The sequence below is a fragment of the Bufo gargarizans genome, unplaced genomic scaffold (assembly GCF_014858855.1).
Source record: "Bufo gargarizans isolate SCDJY-AF-19 unplaced genomic scaffold, ASM1485885v1 original_scaffold_986_pilon, whole genome shotgun sequence".
Classification (NCBI taxonomy): Eukaryota; Metazoa; Chordata; class Amphibia; order Anura; family Bufonidae; genus Bufo; species Bufo gargarizans.
Window position 1 is genome coordinate 86,620 of NW_025334784.1, and position 19,305 is coordinate 105,924.

General features: G+C 52.7%; 1 protein-coding gene across 3 annotated transcripts in view; it reads right to left on the minus strand.

The window, feature by feature from the left end:
- Positions 1-3,215, minus strand: part of LOC122924282 (riboflavin-binding protein-like) — a 28,590-nt gene extending 25,375 nt beyond the window's left edge. For 2 of the 3 annotated variants that reach the window (XM_044275234.1, XM_044275233.1), the window contains exon 1: positions 3,071-3,215. In XM_044275234.1, coding sequence (XP_044131169.1) covers positions 3,071-3,180 — 110 coding nt within the window. In that variant the 5' untranslated portion in view covers positions 3,181-3,215. Of the gene's footprint in view, positions 1-2,861; positions 2,891-3,070 lie in introns of those variants that run through there. The other variant, XM_044275235.1, reaches the window with a different exon arrangement.
- Positions 3,216-19,305: the final 16,090 nt, after the last annotated feature.

Below are 19,305 nucleotides of genomic sequence, written 5' to 3' on the forward strand. Positions count from 1 at the left end.
TCCACCTTGTCCTCAGCCTCCAATGTAGGAACAGTTCACAGTGGTCCTCCAGTATACCACCTATGCAGAACACGGCGTTGTCACGCAGTTCTACACCTGGTCACCATGGGCGAACCGTGCCACACCGGGGAGGAGCTGCTCTGCTTCCTCACTATTGGTCAAAATGAGAGCATTTTTTTTAGACCTGAGAGGGATGCAAAAATGGACAACCATATAGAGACTTGCTCTGTAGTTGGTTGGTCACTGCCTACGAGCGCCATTGCCCGTCCTCAGAAAGTTCTGACCGGGAATAGGCCCTCTGCGCTCACATTCCACTGTAATGACTGCTGGGATACCCAGCACTAGCATGCTAGTTCTAGCGAGGGTCCTACTGACCACGAGAACATCTCAGACAAACACGATGCAAGCAATCTGACAAGGCAAGGCCTAACACCAATTCTATACTTACAGAGAACAGACGGAAACTGGATCAGCAGGTAAGGAACCAGTGGCAGGTAATACCACTAGACCAAGTGCACCGGATTGACAATGGACAAAACCCACAGGGCAGAGACCCAGTGAGCCCCGTTCTTCAGAGTCCCTGATGGTGGGGATGAACTTAGCCGAGGGATCACTGGTCACACCTCCAGGATGGTCCCAGTGCACTTGGCCACTTACCTGTAGAGACTGATGGTGCTTGCACCTTCAGTCCACACAAAATAAGGACTGGAACCCGAACATCACCACACAGGACACAATACAGACAAGACAAACAGGAACCAGCACACAAGTAGATGCCTGGACCCTATGAGGAACGACACATGGTGGTCACAGGCCGAGCTGCTCAAACAGGCAGACAAGTAGATGCCTGGACCCCATGAGGAACGACACATGGTGGTCACAGGCCGAGCTGCTCAAACAGGCAGACAAGTAGATGCCTGGACCCTATGAGGAACGACACATGGTGGTCACAGGCCGAGCTGCTCAAACAGGCAGACAAGTAGATGCCTGGACCCCATGAGGAACGACACATGGTGGTCACAGGCCGAGCTGCTCAAACAGGCAGACAAGTAGATGCCTGGACCCCATGAGGAACGACACATGGTGGTCACAGGCTGAGCTGCTCAAACAGGCAGACAAGTAGATGCCTGGACCCTATGAGGAACGACACATGGTGGTCACAGGCCGAGCTGCTCAAACAGGCAGACAAGTAGATGCCTGGACCCTATGAGGAACGACACATGGTGGTCACAGGCTGAGCTGCTCAAACAGGCAGACAAGTAGATGCCTGGACCCCATGAGGAACGACACATGGTGGTCACAGGCCGAGCTGCTCAAACAGGCAGACAAGTAGATGCCTGGATCCCATGAGGAACGACACATGGTGGTCACAGGCCGAGCTGCTCAAACAGGCAGACAAGTAGATGCCTGGACCCCATGAGGAACGACACATAACTAGATAACCTCTTTCTGGAGAACCCAGGAGCCCTCTCACCGAAGGCGTAGTCAGGACTAGCAGTTGTCTGTTCCCCATGCGGATTTAGTCCATGGGCGAACTGACAGCTGTACCAAAAGACAATGACAGGCAGAAGTCTGGACCCATGCGGGTCGACACATGGCGGTCACAGACAAGAAATGGAACCAGACAAGCAGATGCCTGGACCCCATGCGGAAAGACACATGGCAGTCACTGGCAGAGCTGCACAGACGGGCAGAAGTCTGGAACCTATGCGGAACAACACATGGCGGTCACCGTCACAGACAAGACACAGAACCAGGTCAGGTGCAAATCTCCTGCACCCAGGAAGGCTGGAGACAGACGCCCCGGCCCACAGCTAGCAGGAATATACAGCACCCAGTGACCGCACCCAGACCAAGACTTTAACCCCACACAAACCAGGAAACAGGGAGGGGAAGGCAAGCAAGAGACAGAACACACAGGCAAGCAATCTGACAAGCCACGCTCGCCGCTGCCACCCCACACTCTGTCATGGGGCCACTATTGTCACTGCTGCCCCCCCACACTCTGTCATTGGGCCATTATTGTCACTGCTGCCACCCACACTCTGTCATGGGGCCACTATTGTCACTGCTGCCCCCCACACTCTGTCATGGGGCCACTATTGTCACTGCTGCCCCCCAAACTCTGTCATGGGGCCACTATTGTCACTGCTGCTCCCCTCCCCCTCTGTCATTCACTACTTAAATCTGGGCGCACTGCATGGTAAAGTCCACGACGATAAATTAGGCCTGACGGTAACAGTGACCTGTAATACTGACGTACAGTAAATCTACAGCTAACAGAAGGGAATAATAAGCATCTGTTTGGACTGCCACATTTATTTTCCCCACTACTTTATTGGTGCATTGTTATTCTGTATATTATCCCCCTCCTCTCCTCTATATTTTCCTCCGCTCCTCTATATACCCTCTTGTCCTGTATAATATCCCCTCTTCTCCTCTATATACCCTCTTGTCCTGTATATTATCCCCCTTCTCTCCTGTACATACCCTCTTGTCCTGTATATTATCCCCCTCTTCTCTTCTATATACCCTCTTGTCCTGTATATTATCCCCCTCCTCTCCTGTACATACCCTATCGTCCTGTATATTATCCCCCTCCTCTCCTGTATATACCCTCTTGTCCTGTATATTATCCCCTCTTCTCCTGTATATACCCTTTTCTCCTGTGTATTATCCCCTCCTCTCCTGTATATACCCTCTTGTCCTGTATAATATCCCCTCTTCTCCTGTATATACCCTTTTCTCCTGTGTATTATCCCCTCCTCTCCTGTATATACCCTCTTGTCCTGTATATTAACCCCCTCCATCTTTATAATGCACTTCCTTAATATATAAGTTGACATTTGTCGGAGAAGCACCTGTACACGGTCATCTCTCCTTGTCCTGTGCAGTTGACGTCTGCCTGTTATCAGCCATTTCAGACTGGATAGGGGGCAGTGTTCGTCAGTGGATGAGTGACAGGAATCTCAGAGCCCTCTCCCCCCATGATCCCTACGTTTTGTATATTGTAGTGAATAGGGATCTGCAGACTGACGGCAGCCTGTGGTGGTGGTCTGTCCCCTCTTACCTTAGCTTGCAGTGTGGATTGTCAGCTGCTCTCACCCCCCACAATTTATAATCCTCTGTCTGTTTGCTTTCCTTGTCCTCTTTACACTTGGTGATTGTGTCAGGGGTCATAAAGCTGCTGACCGTCTGCTCCGGAGGACACGAAGTCCCAGAGTGTCAGATTTCAGGGGCCACCATTATTACATGTATGATAACACCCCACTCCACTGAAAACAGCGCTTCCTAATCAGTGACACCCCTAGAGCCTCATAACAGTGACCTCCACAGTGCCCCCCATAACAGTGACCTCCACAGTGCCCCCCATAACAGTGACCTCCACAGTGCCCCCCATAACAGTGACCTCCGCAGTGCCCCCATAACAGTGACCTCCGCAGCGCCCCCCATAACAGTGACCTCCACAGTGCCCCCCATAACAGTGACCTCCACAGTGCCCCCCATAACAGTGACCCCCACAGTGCCCCCCATAACAGTGACCTCCACAGTGCCCCCCATAACAGTGACCTCCGCAGCGCCCCCCATAACAGTGACCTCCACAGTGCCCCCCATAACAGTGACCTCCACAGTGCCCCCCATAACAGTGACCTCCACAGTGCCCCCCATAACAGTGACCTCCACAGTGCCCCCCATAACAGTGACCTCCGCAGCGCCCCCCATAACAGTGACCTCCACAGCGCCCCCCATAACAGTGACCTCCACAGTGCCCCCCATAACAGTGACCTCCGCAGTGCCCCCCTAACAGAACAGTGACCTCCGCAGTGCCCCCCATAACAGTGACCTCCACAGCGCCCCCCATAACAGTGACCTCCACAAGTGCCCCCCATAACAGTGACATCCACAGTGCCCCCATAACAGTGACCTCCACAGTGCCCCCATAACAGTGACCTCCACAGTGCCCCCCATAACAGTGCCCTCCACAGCTCCCCCATAACAGTGACCTCCACAGCGCCCCCATAACAGTGCCCTCCGCAGCGCCCCCCATAACAGTGTCCTCCACAGCTCCCCCATAACAGTGACCTCCGCAGCGCCCCCATAACAGTGACCTCCGCAGCGCCCCCCATAACAGTGCCCTCCACAGCTCCCCCATAACAGTGACCTCCACAGCGCCCCCATAACAGTGCCCTCTGCAGCGCCCCCATAACAGTGTCCTCCACAGCTCCCCCATAACAGTGACCTCCGCAGCGCCCCCATAACAGTGACCTCCGCAGCGCCCCCCATAACAGTGACCTCCACAGCGCCCCCATAACAGTGACACCCCTAGAGCCTCATAACAGTGACCTCCACAGCGCCCCCATAACAGTGACCTCCACAGCGCCCCCATAACAGTGACCTCCGCAGCGCCCCCCATAACAGTGTCCTGATACTGGAAACCGCCCCCCATAACAGTGACCTCCACAGCGCCCCCCATAACAGTGACCTCCACAGCGCCCCCCATAACAGTGTCCTGATACTGGGAACCGCCCCCCATAACAGTGACCTCCACAGCGCCCCCCATAACAGTGACCTCCGCAGCGCCCCCCATAACAGTGACCTCCACAGCGCCCCCATAACAGTGACCTCCACAGTGCCCATAACAGTGTCCTCCACAGTGCCCCCATAACAGTGACCTCCACAGCGCCCCCATAACAGTGACCTCCACAGCGCCCCATAACAGTGACCTCCACAGTGCCCCTCATAACAGTGACCTCCACAGCGCCCCCATAACAGTGACCTCCACAGTGCCCCCCATAACAGTGACCTCCACAGCGCCCCCATAACAGTGACCTCCGCAGCGCCCCCCCATAACAGTGACCTCCGCAGCGCCCCCCATAACAGTGACCTCCGCAGCGCCCCCCCATAACAGTGTCCTGATACTGGGAACCGCCCCCCATAACAGTGACCTCCACAGCGCCCCCATAACAGTGACCTCCGCAGCGCCCCCCCATAACAGTGACCTCCGCAGCGCCCCCCATAACAGTGACCTCCACAGCGCCCCCCATAACAGTGTCCTGATACTGGGAACCGCCCCCCATAACAGTGACCTCCACAGCGCCCCCATAACAGTGACCTCCGCAGCGCCCCCCCATAACAGTGACCTCCGCAGCGCCCCCCATAACAGTGACCTCCGCAGCGCCCCCCCATAACAGTGTCCTGATACTGGGAACCGCCCCCCATAACAGTGACCTCCACAGCGCCCCCATAACAGTGACCTCCGCAGCGCCCCCCCATAACAGTGACCTCCGCAGCGCCCCCCATAACAGTGACCTCCACAGCGCCCCCCATAACAGTGTCCTGATACTGGGAACCGCCCCCCATAACAGTGACCTCCACAGCGCCCCCCATAACAGTGACCTCCGCAGCGCCCCCCATAACAGTGACCTCCACAGCGCCCCCATAACAGTGACCTCCACAGTGCCCCATAACAGTGTCCTCCACAGTGCCCCTCATAACAGTGACCTCCACAGCGCCCCCATAACAGTGACCTCCACAGCGCCCCCATAACAGTGACCTCCACAGTGCCCCTCATAACAGTGACCTCCACAGCGCCCCCATAACAGTGACCTCCACAGTGCCCCCCATAACAGTGACCTCCACAGCGCCCCCATAACAGTGACCTCCGCAGCGCCCCCCCATAACAGTGACCTCCGCAGCGCCCCCATAACAGTGACCTCCGCAGCGCCCCCCCATAACAGTGACCTCCGCAGCGCCCCCCCCATAACAGTGACCTCCGCAGCGCCCCCCATAACAGTGACCTCCACAGCGCCCCCCATAACAGTGTCCTGATACTGGGGACCGCCCCCCATAACAGTGTCCTGATACTGGGGACCGCCCCCCATATACATGTTCTCTGGGGATTTGCATATCTCTGATGGTTTTCAATATTTGTAGAACCAAAAGTGAAGGACATGACCCAAACACCACCGATCCCACGCGGGAAGGGGGGGGATCAGTTTTCGGACGCGGTGTCCCTGGGGGGAGGACACGCACTGGGATGATGGAGGACCAAGAAGAGCCCTCCTTTCAGGGGGTGATGGGCAGGATCCTGCTTCCGGTGAGCCCCACGCTATAGGATAGGGGAGATGTATTTATACTACAATGAGGGGGCCCCGCAGGTGACAGAGGTGCTAGATGTTACTCTGGTGGTCAGGGCAATGGGGAGGGTCAGGTCGGCCTTAGGCTTCCTTGTGACTCTAATGGTATAGTGGTATTTGTTACATAGGTACTGTGTGAAGAAATACCGTAATGTGTGCAGGATACATATGGTGATAATATTAGGGCAATCTGTGAGCTGTTATTTGGGCATGGTGGTATTTTTAGAGCACTGTATGGTGGTATTAGAGCACCGTATGGTGGTATTATTAGAGCACTGTATGGTGGTATTATTAGAGCACTACATGGTGATACTATTAGAGCACCGTATGGTGGTATTATTAGAGCACTGTATGGTGGTATTATTAGAGCACTACATGGTGATACTATTAGAGCACCGTATGGCAGTATTATTAGAGCACTGTATGGTGGTATTATTAGAGGACCGTATGGCGTTACTATTAGAGCACCGTATGGTGGCATTATTAGAGCACTGCATGGTGGTATTAGAGCACTGTATGGTGGTATTATTAGAGCACCGCATGGTGGTATTATTGGAGGACGGTAGGTCGGTACTATTAGAGCACCGTATGGTGGTATTATGTGGGCACTATATAGTGCTATTATTTGGGCACTGTATGGTGGTTATTATTAGAGCACTGTATGGTGGTATTATGTGGGCACTATATAGTGCTATTATTTGGGCACTGTATGGTGGTTATTATTAGAGCACTGTATGGTGGTATTATTAGAGGACGGTAGGTCGGTACTATTAGAGCACCGTATGGTGGTATTATTAGAGCACCGTATGGTGGTATTATGTGGGCACTGTACAGTGCTATTATTTGGACACTGTATGGTGGTTATTATTACAGCACTGTATGGTGGTATTATTAGAGGACTGCATGGTGGTATTATTAGAGCACTGTATGGTGGTATTATTTGAGCACTGTATGGTGGTATTATTTGAGCATTGTATGGTGCTATTATTTGAGCACTGTTTGTTGATATTATTTCATCACTGTATGGTGGTATTATTTGGGCACTCTATGGTGGTATTATGTGGGCACTGTATAGTGCTATTATTTGGGCACTGTATGGTGCTATTATTTGGGCACTGTATAGTGGTATTATTTTGGTACTGTATAGTGGTATTATTTGGGCACTGTATAGTGGTATTATTTTGGCACTGTATGGTGCTATTATTTGGGCACTGTATGGTATGTAAGACTCATGTAGAAAATCAAGCTTGGTGTCTACAGTTTCCCATGGAGCATCAGGCTTGTTGGTAACAGTCTCAATGAGGCATCAGGCTTAGTGGTTACAGTCTCCTATTGGGAATCAGGCTTGGTGGTTACAGTCTCATTTTAGGCCTCAGGCTTGGTTGTTACATTCTCCCATGAGGCATCAGGCTTGGTGGTTACAGTCTCACATGGGCCATCAGCCCTTGGAAGTTACAGTCTTCTATCGGGAATCTGGCTTGGTGGTTCCAGTCTCCCATGAGGCATCAGGCTTGGTGGTTCCAGTTTCCCATGAGGCATCAGGCTTGGTGGTTCCAGTTTCCCATGAGGCATCAGGCTTGGTGGTTCCAGTCTCCCATGAGGCATCAGGCTTGGTGGTTACAGTCTCACATGGGCCATCAGCCCTTGGAAGTTACAGTCTTCTATCGGGAATCTGGCTTGGTGGTTCCAGTCTCCCATGAGGCATCAGGCTTGGTGGTTCCAGTTTCCCATGAGGCATCAGGCTTGGTGGTTCCAGTTTCCCATGAGGCATCAGGCTTGGTGGTTCCAGTTTCCCATGAGGCATCAGGTTTGGTGGCTCCAGTCTGTCACGTTCCGGAGGCCCAAAGCAGACTTCCAGGACGTCTTGCAAACAGGAAACAGGCAGAAACAGATCAGGGACCAGAGCAATAAATGAACATGACAGTAGTGCCATGCACGTTAGGCAATAGTGGTAGCACTACCACAGAACCAAGTGCACGGCAGACCAGAGGCAAAACCCAGAGGGCGGAGAGACAGTGAGCCCCGTTCTTCACAGAGCCCCTGGAGGTAGGGATGAACTGGGCCCAGGGCTCACTGGTCGCACCTCCAGGAAGGTCCCGGTACACTTGGCTGCTACCTGCAAAGAACCATACTGTGCAAGCACCAGCGGAAACAGACAACAGGACTGGAACCCAACCAAACTCAACCAAAGGGAACCAGCACAGAGGCAGATGCCTGGACCCCAAGCAGAATGGAAGCATGGCGGTCTCAGGCATAGCTGCACACAGACATGAGATCCTCGCTCCGGAGAACCCAGGGGCCGCAATAACGCCTGTACAAGTGTCAGACGCTACCAATAGGCCTTAGACTTTTCCCTGCCTTTCATCAGCGCAGTGAAATTACAGCGGGCAAAGGAGCTTTGTGATTGGTCGGTTTGAGCGGGCAGCCGGACCATTCTGCACACCGCTCTGAAGTCCTGCAGCAGTGCGAGATTCTCACCGGGTGGCGCCTGGCGGGGTAAGTGGTCTTGGGCTGTGGGTCACTTCCTCCATGTGCTGACGGCGTCCTCTCCAGTGAAGAATGTGCGCCCAAACTCCACAGTAACCAGATACCAACAGACGCCCCCCGGGGCACTATGTCCCGGAGCATGCTTGCCAAGGTCGGATGAATAGAATGATCGGGTCCGTGCCAGGCCAGTCGGGTGCAGCGCATGTTGACATGGAGACTGGGGGGGCTGATGGTGATGTGTTGGGGTGGGCTATGAGTTTGGGCGCAGGTTCTGCACTGGAGAGGACGCTGTGGGCACATGGAGAAAGTGACCCGCAGCCCGACCGCCCAGAATATGGAGTGAATGTGACCAGTGGAGGAAGTTTAGGATTGGGGAGCATTAGACGGCACAATATGCGATTGGTGCAATGTTATATGCGTCCTGCTGGAGGGCGACTCCAGGAAAAGCACGGAGGGCTGGCAAATCGGCAATAGATTGTCCCAGATATAGGGGCCGCCATTAGGTCTCATCTACACGGCTGCATCCATTGTGAGGTCTGCAAATCGGACATCCATGTGCTATCCACATCTCCATGCTGCAAAAGATAGAGCATGTCCTGTTCTGGCGGACTCACTGAAGGCAACGGGTCCGCAAGAAAATGCTGATTACACACGGATGCATCTGTGATTTGCGTACTGCAGAATGGATCCAGTCGTGTGCTTGAGACCTTATAGTGAAAGCCACAGCGCAGAGACGTGAAGTGCACTATACTGTGCATGAGACCGCCAGACCGCTGCCACAACCGCCAGACGGCTGCCGCCCCCTGCCACAACCGCCAGACCGCTGCCGCCCCCTGCCACAACCGCCAAACTGCTGCCGCCCCCTGCCATGACCGCCAGACCGCTGCTGCTCCCTGCCACAGCCGCCAGACCGCTGCCGCCCCCTGCCACAACCGCCAGACCGCTGCCGCCCCCTGCCACAACCGCCAGACCGCTGCCGCCCCCTGCCACGACCGCCAGACCGCTGCTGCTCCCTGCCACAGCCGCCAGACCACTGCCGCCCCCATGCCACAACCGCCAGACCGCTGCCGCTCCCTGCCACAACCGCCAGACCGCTGCTGCTCCCTGCCACAACCGCCAGACCGCTGCTGCTCCCTGCCACAAACCGCCAGACCGCTGCTGCTCCCTGCCACAACCGCCAGACCGCTGCTGCTCCCTGCCAGGCAGGACATAGGACAGGCAGGATCAGAAGCAGTTTAGCACTGCCAGGCTGGACATGGAACAGAGTGGATCAGAAGCAGTTTAGCACTGCCAGGCTAGACATGGAACAGAGTGGATCAGAAGCAGTTTAGCACTGCCAGGCAGGACACAGGACAGGCAGGATCAGAAGCAGTTTAGCACTGCCAGGCTGGACATAGGACAGGCAGGATCAGAAGCAGTTTAGCACTGCCAGGCTGGACATAGGACAGGCAGGATCAGAAGCAGTTTAGCACTGCCAGGCTGGACATAGGACAAGCAGGATCAGAAGCAGTTTAGCACTGCCAGGCTGGACATAGGACAAGCAGGATCAGAAGCAGTTCAGCACTGCCAGGCAGGACATAGGACAAGCAGGATCAGAAGCAGTTCAGCACTGCCAGGCAGGACATAGGACAGGCAGGATCAGAAGCAGTTTAGCACTGCCAGGCTGGACATAGGACAGGCAGGACCAGAAGCAGTTTAGCACTGCCAGGCTGGACATAGGACAGGCAGGATCAGAAGCAGTTTAGCACTGCCAGGCAGGACATAGGACAGGCAGGATCAGAAGCAGTTTAGCACTGCCAGGCAGGACATAGGACAGGCAGGATCAGAAGCAGTTTAGCACTGCCAGGCAGGACATAGGACAGGCAGGATCAGAAGCAGTTTAGCACTGCCAGGCAGGATATAGGACAGGCAGGATCAGAAGTAGTTTAGCACTGCCAGGCTGGACATAGGACAGGCAGGATCAGAAGCAGTTTAGCACTGCCAGGCAGGACATAGGACAGGCAGGATCAGAAGCAGTTTAGCACTGCCAGGCTGGACATGGAACAGAGTGGATCAGAAGCAGTTTAGCACTGCCAGGCTGGACATAGGACAGGCAGGATCATAAGCAGTTTAGCACTGCCAGGCTGGACATAGGACAGGCAGGATCAGAAGCAGTTTAGCACTGCCAGGCTGGACATAGGACAGGCAGGACAGAAGCAGTTTAGCACTGCCAGGCAGGACATAGGACAGGCAGGATCAGAAGCAGTTTAGCACTGCCCGGCTGGACATAGGACAGGCAGGATCAGAAGCAGTTTAGCACTGCCAGGCTGGACATAGGACAGGCAGGACAGAAGCAGTTTAGCACTGCCAGGCAGGACACAGGACAGGCAGGATCAGAAGCAGTTTAGCACTGCCAGGCTGGACATAGGACAGGCAGGATCAGAAGCAGTTTAGCACTGCCAGGCAGGACATAGGACAGGCAGGATCAGAAGCAGTTTAGCACTGCCAGGCAGGACATAGGACAGGCAGGATCAGAAGCAGTTTAGCACTGCCAGGCAGGACATAGGACAGGCAGGATCAGAAGCAGTTTAGCACTGCCAGGCAGGACATAGGACAGGCAGGATCAGAAGCAGTTTAGCACTGCCAGGCAGGACATAGGACAGGCAGGATCAGAAGCAGTTTAGCACTGCCAGGCTGGACATAGGACAGGCAGGATCAGAAGCAGTTTAGCACTGCCAGGCTGGACATAGGACAGGCAGGATCAGAAGCAGTTTAGCACTGCCAGGCAGGACATAGGACAGGCAGGATCAGAAGAAGTTTAGCACTGCCAGGCTGGACATAGGACAGGCAGGACCAGAAGCAGTTTAGCACTGCCAGGCTGGACATAGGACAGGCAGGATCAGAAGCAGTTTAGCACTGCCAGGCAGGACATAGGACAGGCAGGATCAGAAGCAGTTTAGCACTGCCAGGCTGGACATAGGACAGGCAGGACCAGAAGCAGTTTAGCACTGCCAGGCAGGACATAGGACAGGCAGGATCAGAAGCAGTTTAGCACTGCCAGGCTGGACATAGGACAGGCAGGATCAGAAGCAGTTTAGCACTGCCAGGCAGGACATAGGACAGGCAGGATCAGAAGCAGTTTAGCACTGCCAGGCAGGACATAGGACAGGCAGGATCAGAAGCAGTTTAGCACTGCCAGGCTGGACATAGGACAGGCAGGACCAGAAGCAGTTTAGCACTGCCAGGCTGGACATAGGACAGGCAGGATCAGAAGCAGTTTAGCACTGCCAGGCTGGACATAGGACAGGCAGGACCAGAAGCAGTTTAGCACTGCCAGGCTGGACATAGGACAGGCAGGATCAGAAGCAGTTTAGCATTGCCAGGCAGGACATAGGACAGGCAGGATCAGAAGCAGTTTAGCACTGCCAGGCTGGACATAGGACAGGCAGGATCAGAAGCAGTTTAGCACTGCCAGGCTGGACATAGGACAGGCAGGATCAGAAGCAGTTTAGCACTGCCAGGCAGGACATAGGACAGGAAGGATCAGAAGCAGTTTAGCACTGCCAGGCAGGACATAGGACAGGAAGGATCAGAAGCAGTTTAGCACTGCCAGGCAGGACATAGGACAGGCAGGATCAGAAGCAGTTTAGCACTGCCAGGCTGGACATAGGACGGGCAGGATCAGAAGCAGTTTAGCACTGCCAGGCTGGACATGGAACAGAGTGGATCAGAAGCAGTTTAGCACTGCCAGGCTGGACATGGAAAAGAGTGGATCAGAAGCAGTTTAGCACTGCCAGGCAGGACACAGGACAGGCAGGATCAGAAGCAGTTTAGAACTGCCAGGCTGGACATAGGACAGGCAGGATCAGAAGCAGTTTAGCACTGCCAGGCTGGACATAGGACAGGCAGGATCAGAAGCAGTTTAGCACTGCCAGGCTGGACATAGGACAAGCAGGATCAGAAGCAGTTCAGCACTGCCAGGCTGGACATAGGACAAGCAGGATCAGAAGCAGTTTAGCACTGCCAGGCAGGACATAGGACAGGCAGGATCAGAAGCAGTTTAGCACTGCCAGGCAGGACATAGGACAAGCAGGATCAGAAGCAGTTTAGCACTGCCAGGCTGGACATGGAAAAGAGTGGATCAGAAGCAGTTTAGCACTGCCAGGCAGGACACAGGACAGGCAGGATCAGAAGCAGTTTAGAACTGCCAGGCTGGACATAGGACAGGCAGGATCAGAAGCAGTTTAGCACTGCCAGGCTGGACATAGGACAGGCAGGATCAGAAGCAGTTTAGCACTGCCAGGCTGGACATAGGACAAGCAGGATCAGAAGCAGTTCAGCACTGCCAGGCTGGACATAGGACAAGCAGGATCAGAAGCAGTTTAGCACTGCCAGGCAGGACATAGGACAGGCAGGATCAGAAGCAGTTTAGCACTGCCAGGCAGGACATAGGACAAGCAGGATCAGAAGCAGTTTAGCACTGCCAGGCAGGACATAGGACAGGCAGGATCAGAAGTAGTTTAGCACTGCCAGGCTGGACATAGGACAGGCAGGATCAGAAGCAGTTTAGCACTGCCAGGCAGGACATAGGACAGGCAGGATCAGAAGCAGTTTAGCACTGCCAGGCTGGACATGGAACAGAGTGGATCAGAAGCAGTTTAGCACTGCCAGGCTGGACATAGGACAGGCAGGATCATAAGCAGTTTAGCACTGCCAGGCTGGACATAGGACAGGCAGGATCATAAGCAGTTTAGCACTGCCAGGCTGGACATAGGACAGGCAGGATCAGAAGCAGTTTAGCACTGCCAGGCAGGACATAGGAAAGGCAGGATCAGAAGCAGTTTAGCACTGCCAGGCAGGACATAGGACAGGCAGGATCAGAAGCAGTTTAGCACTGCCAGGCAGGACATAGGACAGGCAGGATCAGAAGCAGTTTAGCACTGCCAGGCAGGACATAGGACAGGCAGGATCAGAAGCAGTTTAGCACTGCCAGGCTGGACATAGGACAGGCAGGACCAGAAGCAGTTTAGCACTGCCAGGCTGGACATAGGACAGGCAGGATCAGAAGCAGTTTAGCACTGCCAGGCTGGACATAGGACAGGCAGGATCAGAAGCAGTTTAGCACTGCCAGGCAGGACATAGGACAGGCAGGATCAGAAGCAGTTTAGCACTGCCAGGCTGGACATAGGACAGGCAGGATCAGAAGCAGTTTAGCACTGCCAGGCAGGACATAGGACAGGCAGGATCAGAAGCAGTTTAGCACTGCCAGGCAGGACATAGGACAGGCAGGATCAGATGCAGTTTAGCACTGCCAGGCAGGACATAGGACAGGCAGGATCAGAAGCAGTTTAGCACTGCCAGGCAGGACATAGGACAGGCAGGATCAGAAGCAGTTTAGCACTGCCAGGCAGGACATAGGACAGGCAGGATCAGAAGCAGTTTAGCACTGCCAGGCTGGACATAGGACAGGCAGGATCAGAAGCAGTTTAGCACTGCCAGGCTGGACATAGGACAGGCAGGATCAGAAGCAGTTTAGCACTGCCAGGCAGGACATAGGACAGGCAGGATCAGAAGCAGTTTAGCACTGCCAGGCTGGACATAGGACAGGCAGGACCAGAAGCAGTTTAGCACTGCCAGGCTGGACATAGGACAGGCAGGATCAGAAGCAGTTTAGCACTGCCAGGCTGGACATAGGACAGGCAGGATCAGAAGCAGTTTAGCACTGCCAGGCAGGACATAGGACAGGCAGGATCAGAAGCAGTTTAGCACTGCCAGGCAGGACATAGGACAGGCAGGATCAGAAGCAGTTTAGCACTGCCAGGCTGGACATAGGACAGGCAGGATCAGAAGCAGTTTAGCACTGCCAGGCAGGACATAGGACAGGCAGGATCAGAAGCAGTTTAGCACTGCCAGGCAGGACATAGGACAGGCAGGACCAGAAGCAGTTTAGCACTGCCAGGCAGGACATAGGACAGGCAGGATCAGAAGCAGTTTAGCACTGCCAGGCAGAACATAGGACAGGCAGGATCAGAAGCAGTTTAGCACTGACAGGCAGGACATAGGACAGGAAGGATCAGAAGCAGTTTAGCACTGCCAGGCTGGACATAGGACAGGCAGGATCAGAAGCAGTTTAGCACTGCCAGGCTGGACATAGGACAGGCAGGATCAGAAGCAGTTTAGCACTGCCAGGCAGAACATAGGACAGGCAGTATCAGAAGCAGTTTAGCACTGACAGGCAGGACATAGGACAGGCAGGATCAGAAGCAGTTTAGCACTGAAAGGCTGGACATAGGACAGGCAGGATTAGACACAAAACAGGTACAGAAGATCAGGCAAGGCACAGACAAGGATAACACATCAACATCATCACAGATCAGGGAATGGTAACCCATAAGAACTGAACGGGGAGGGGAGCCTGCATGAAGAGAGACGTGAACACACAGACTGCAGGACCGGACCTTCCAGGCTTTCAGACCTGTGTGTTCTATATTGTATGTGAGTGAGCAATAGACGTCCTGGAGGGGAGGAGGTGTGAGCCATGTCTGTCTCAGCGTCCCTCATGATGTACCATTTTATATTGGAATGAAGTAAATAAATAAAAGAAACAAAAGGTTTTGTACCAGCGTAATGTATTTAGATACTATGATACTGTGCTTTGGGACATATTACGATTAATGTTAGTGTACAGGTATCACAGATGAGCTCTGGCACATGGAGGTATATCAGTGTACAGGTATCACAGATTGGCTCTGGCACATGGAGGTATATCAGTGTACAGGTATCACAGATTGGCTCTGGCACATGGAGGTATATCAGTGTACCGGTATCACAGATTAGCTCTGGCACATGGAGGTATATCAGTGTACAGGTATCACAGATTGGCTCTGGCACATGGAGGTATATCAGTGTACAGGTATCACAGATGAGCTCTGGCACATGGAGGTATATCAGTGTACAGGTATCACAGATGAGCTCTGGCACATGGAGGTATATCAGTGTACAGGTATCACAGATGAGCTCTGGCACATGGAGGTATATCAGTGTACAGGTATCACAGATTAGCTCTGGCACATGGAGGTATATCAGTGTACCGGTATCACAGATGAGCTCTGGCACATGGAGGTATATCAGTGTACAGGTATCACAGATTAGCTCTGGCACATGGAGGTATATCAGTGTACAGGTATCACAGATTGGCTCTGGCACATGGAGGTATATCAGTGTACAGGTATCACAGATTGGCTCTGGCACATGGAGGTATATCAGTGTACCGGTATCACAGATTGGCTCTGGCACATGGAGGTATATCAGTGTACAGGTATCACAGATGAGCTCTGGCACATGGAGGTATATCAGTGTACCGGTATCACAGATTGGCTCTGGCACATGGAGGTATATCAGTGTACAGGTATCACAGATTGGCTCTGGCACATGGAGGTATATCAGTGTACAGGTATCACAGATTGGCTCTGGCACATGGAGGTATATCAGTGTACAGGTATCACAGATTGGCTCTGGCACATGGAGGTATATCAGTGTACAGGTATCACAGATGAGCTCTGGCACATGGAGGTATATCAGTGTACCGGTATCACAGATTGGCTCTGGCACATGGAGGTATATCAGTGTACAGGTATCACAGATTGGCTCTGGCACATGGAGGTATATCAGTGTACAGGTATCACAGATTGGCTCTGGCACATGGAGGTATATCAGTGTACCGGTATCACAGATGAGCTCTGGCACATGGAGGTATATCAGTGTACAGGTATCACAGATGAGCTCTGGCACATGGAGGTATATCAGTATACAGGTATCACAGATGAGCTCTGGCACATGGAGGTATATCAGTGTACAGGTATCACAGATTAGCTCTGGCACATGGAGGTATATCAGTGTACAGGTATCACAGATGAGCTCTGGCACATGGAGGTATATCAGTGTACAGGTATCACAGATGAGCTCTGGCACATGGAGGTATATCAGTGTACAGGTATCACAGATGAGCTCTGGCACATGGAGGTATATCAGTGTACAGGTATCACAGATTAGCTCTGGCACATGGAGGTATACCAGTGTACAGGTATCACAGATTGGCTCTGGCACATGGAGGTATATCAGTGTACAGGTATCACAGATTGGCTCTGGCACATGGAGGTATATCAGTGTACAGGTATCACAGATTGGCTCTGGCACATGGAGGTATATCAGTGTACCGGTATCACAGATTGGCTCTGGCACATGGAGGTATATCAGTGTACCGGTATCACAGATTGGCTCTGGCACATGGAGGTATATCGGTGTACAGGTATCACAGATGAGCTCTGGCACATGGAGGTATATCAGTGTACAGGTATCACAGATGAGCTCTGGCACATGGAGGTATATCAGTGTACCGGTATCACAGATTAGCTCTGGCACATGGAGGTATACCAGTGTACCGGTATCACAGATGAGCTCTGGCACATGGAGGTATATCAGTGTACAGGTATCACAGATGAGCTCTGGCACATGGAGGTATATCAGTGTACCAGTATCACAGATGAGCTCTGGCACATGGAGGTATATCAGTGTACCGGTATCACAGATGAGCTCTGGCACATGGAGGTATATCAGTGTACCGGTATCACAGATTGGCTCTGGCACATGGAGGTATATCAGTGTACAGGTATCACAGATGAGCTCTGGCACATGGAGGTATATCAGTGTGCAGGTATCACAGATTAGCTCTGGCACATGGAGGTATATCAGTGTACAGGTATCACAGATTGGCTCTGGCACATGGAGGTATATCAGTGTACAGGTATCACAGATGAGCTCTGGCACATGGAGGTATATCAGTGTACAGGTATCACAGATGAGCTCTGGCACATGGAGGTATATCAGTGTACAGGTATCACAGATGAGCTCTGGCACATGGAGGTATATCAGTGTACAGGTATCACAGATGAGCTCTGGCACATGGAGGTATATCAGTGTACCGGTATCACAGATTGGCTCTGGCACATGGAGGTATATCAGTGTACAGGTATCACAGATGAGCTCTGGCACATGGAGGTATATCAGTGTACAGGTATCACAGATGAGCTCTGGCACATGGAGGTATATCAGTGTACAGGTATCACAGATGAGCTCTGGCACATGGAGGTATATCAGTGTACAGGTATCACAGATGAGCTCTGGCACATGGAGGTATATCAGTGTACAGGTATCACAGATTGGCTCTGGCACATGGAGGTATACCAGTGTACCGGTATCACAGATTGGCTCTGGCACATGGAGGTATATCAGTGTACAGGTATCACAGATTGGCTCTGGCACATGGAGGTATATCAGTGTACAGGTATCACAGATTGGCTCTGGCACATGGAGGTATATCAGTGTACCGGTATCACAGATTGGCTCTGGCACATGGAGGTATATCAGTGTACAGGTATCACAGATGAGCTCTGGCACATGGAGGTATATCAGTGTACAGGTATCACAGATGAGCTCTGACACATGGAGGTATATCAGTGTACAGGTATCACAGATTGGCTCTGGCACATGGAGGTATACCAGTGTACCGGTATCACAGATTGGCTCTGGCACATGGAGGTATATCAGTGTACAGGTATCACAGATTGGCTCTGGCACATGGAGGTATATCAGTGTACAGGTATCACAGATTGGCTCTGGCACATGGAGGTATATCAGTGTACCGGTATCACAGATTGGCTCTGGCACATGGAGGTATATCAGTGTACAGGTATCACAGATGAGCTCTGGCACATGGAGGTATATCAGTGTACCGGTATCACAGATGAGCTCTGGCACATGGAGGTATATCAGTGTACAGGTATCACAGATTAGCTCTGGCACATGGAGGTATATCAGTGTACAGGTATCACAGATTAGCTCTGGCACATGGAGGTATATCAGTGTACAGGTATCACAGATTGGCTCTGGCACATGGAGGTATATCAGTGTACAGGTATCACAGATTAGCTCTGGCACATGGAGGTATATCAGTGTACCGGTATCACAGATGAGCTCTGGCACATGGAGGTATATCAGTGTACCGGTATCACAGATTGGCTCTGGCACATGGAGGTATATCAGTGTACAGGTATCACAGATGAGCTCTGGCACATGGAGGTATATCAGTGTACAGGTATCACAGATGAGCTCTGGCACATGGAGGTATATCAGTGTACAGGTATCACAGATTGGCTCTGGCACATGGAGGTATATCAGTGTACAGGTATCACAGATGAGCTCTGGCACATGGAGGTATATCAGTGTACCGGTATCACAGATTGGCTCTGGCACATGGAGGTATATCAGTGTACAGGTATCACAGATTGGCTCTGGCACATGGAGGTATATCAGTGTACAGGTATTTAGCTGGCTTACCCACTGTGCCTGCAGTGAAGGCTCCTATTCGTGGCCCGACGCTTCTGCTCGAACGCCCGTACTTGATGTGGAGGTTTTTCCTTTTCTGCAGTTGGTAATTCTTAATGCTGGAATTCAGGATCAGTCCAGGTATGATGTAGTTTGGCGTGCTGCCTCGCGCCCTGGTCGGTGGCGCGCTGCTGCCGCAGGTGAAAGTGTATACAAAGGAGCTATGAGTGACGTCACTTACAGCGGTCATCAATGACCACCGATACCAGGTGTATCTTCTCCAACGCGTTTCAAACAGACGCTGTTCTTCCTTAGGGAG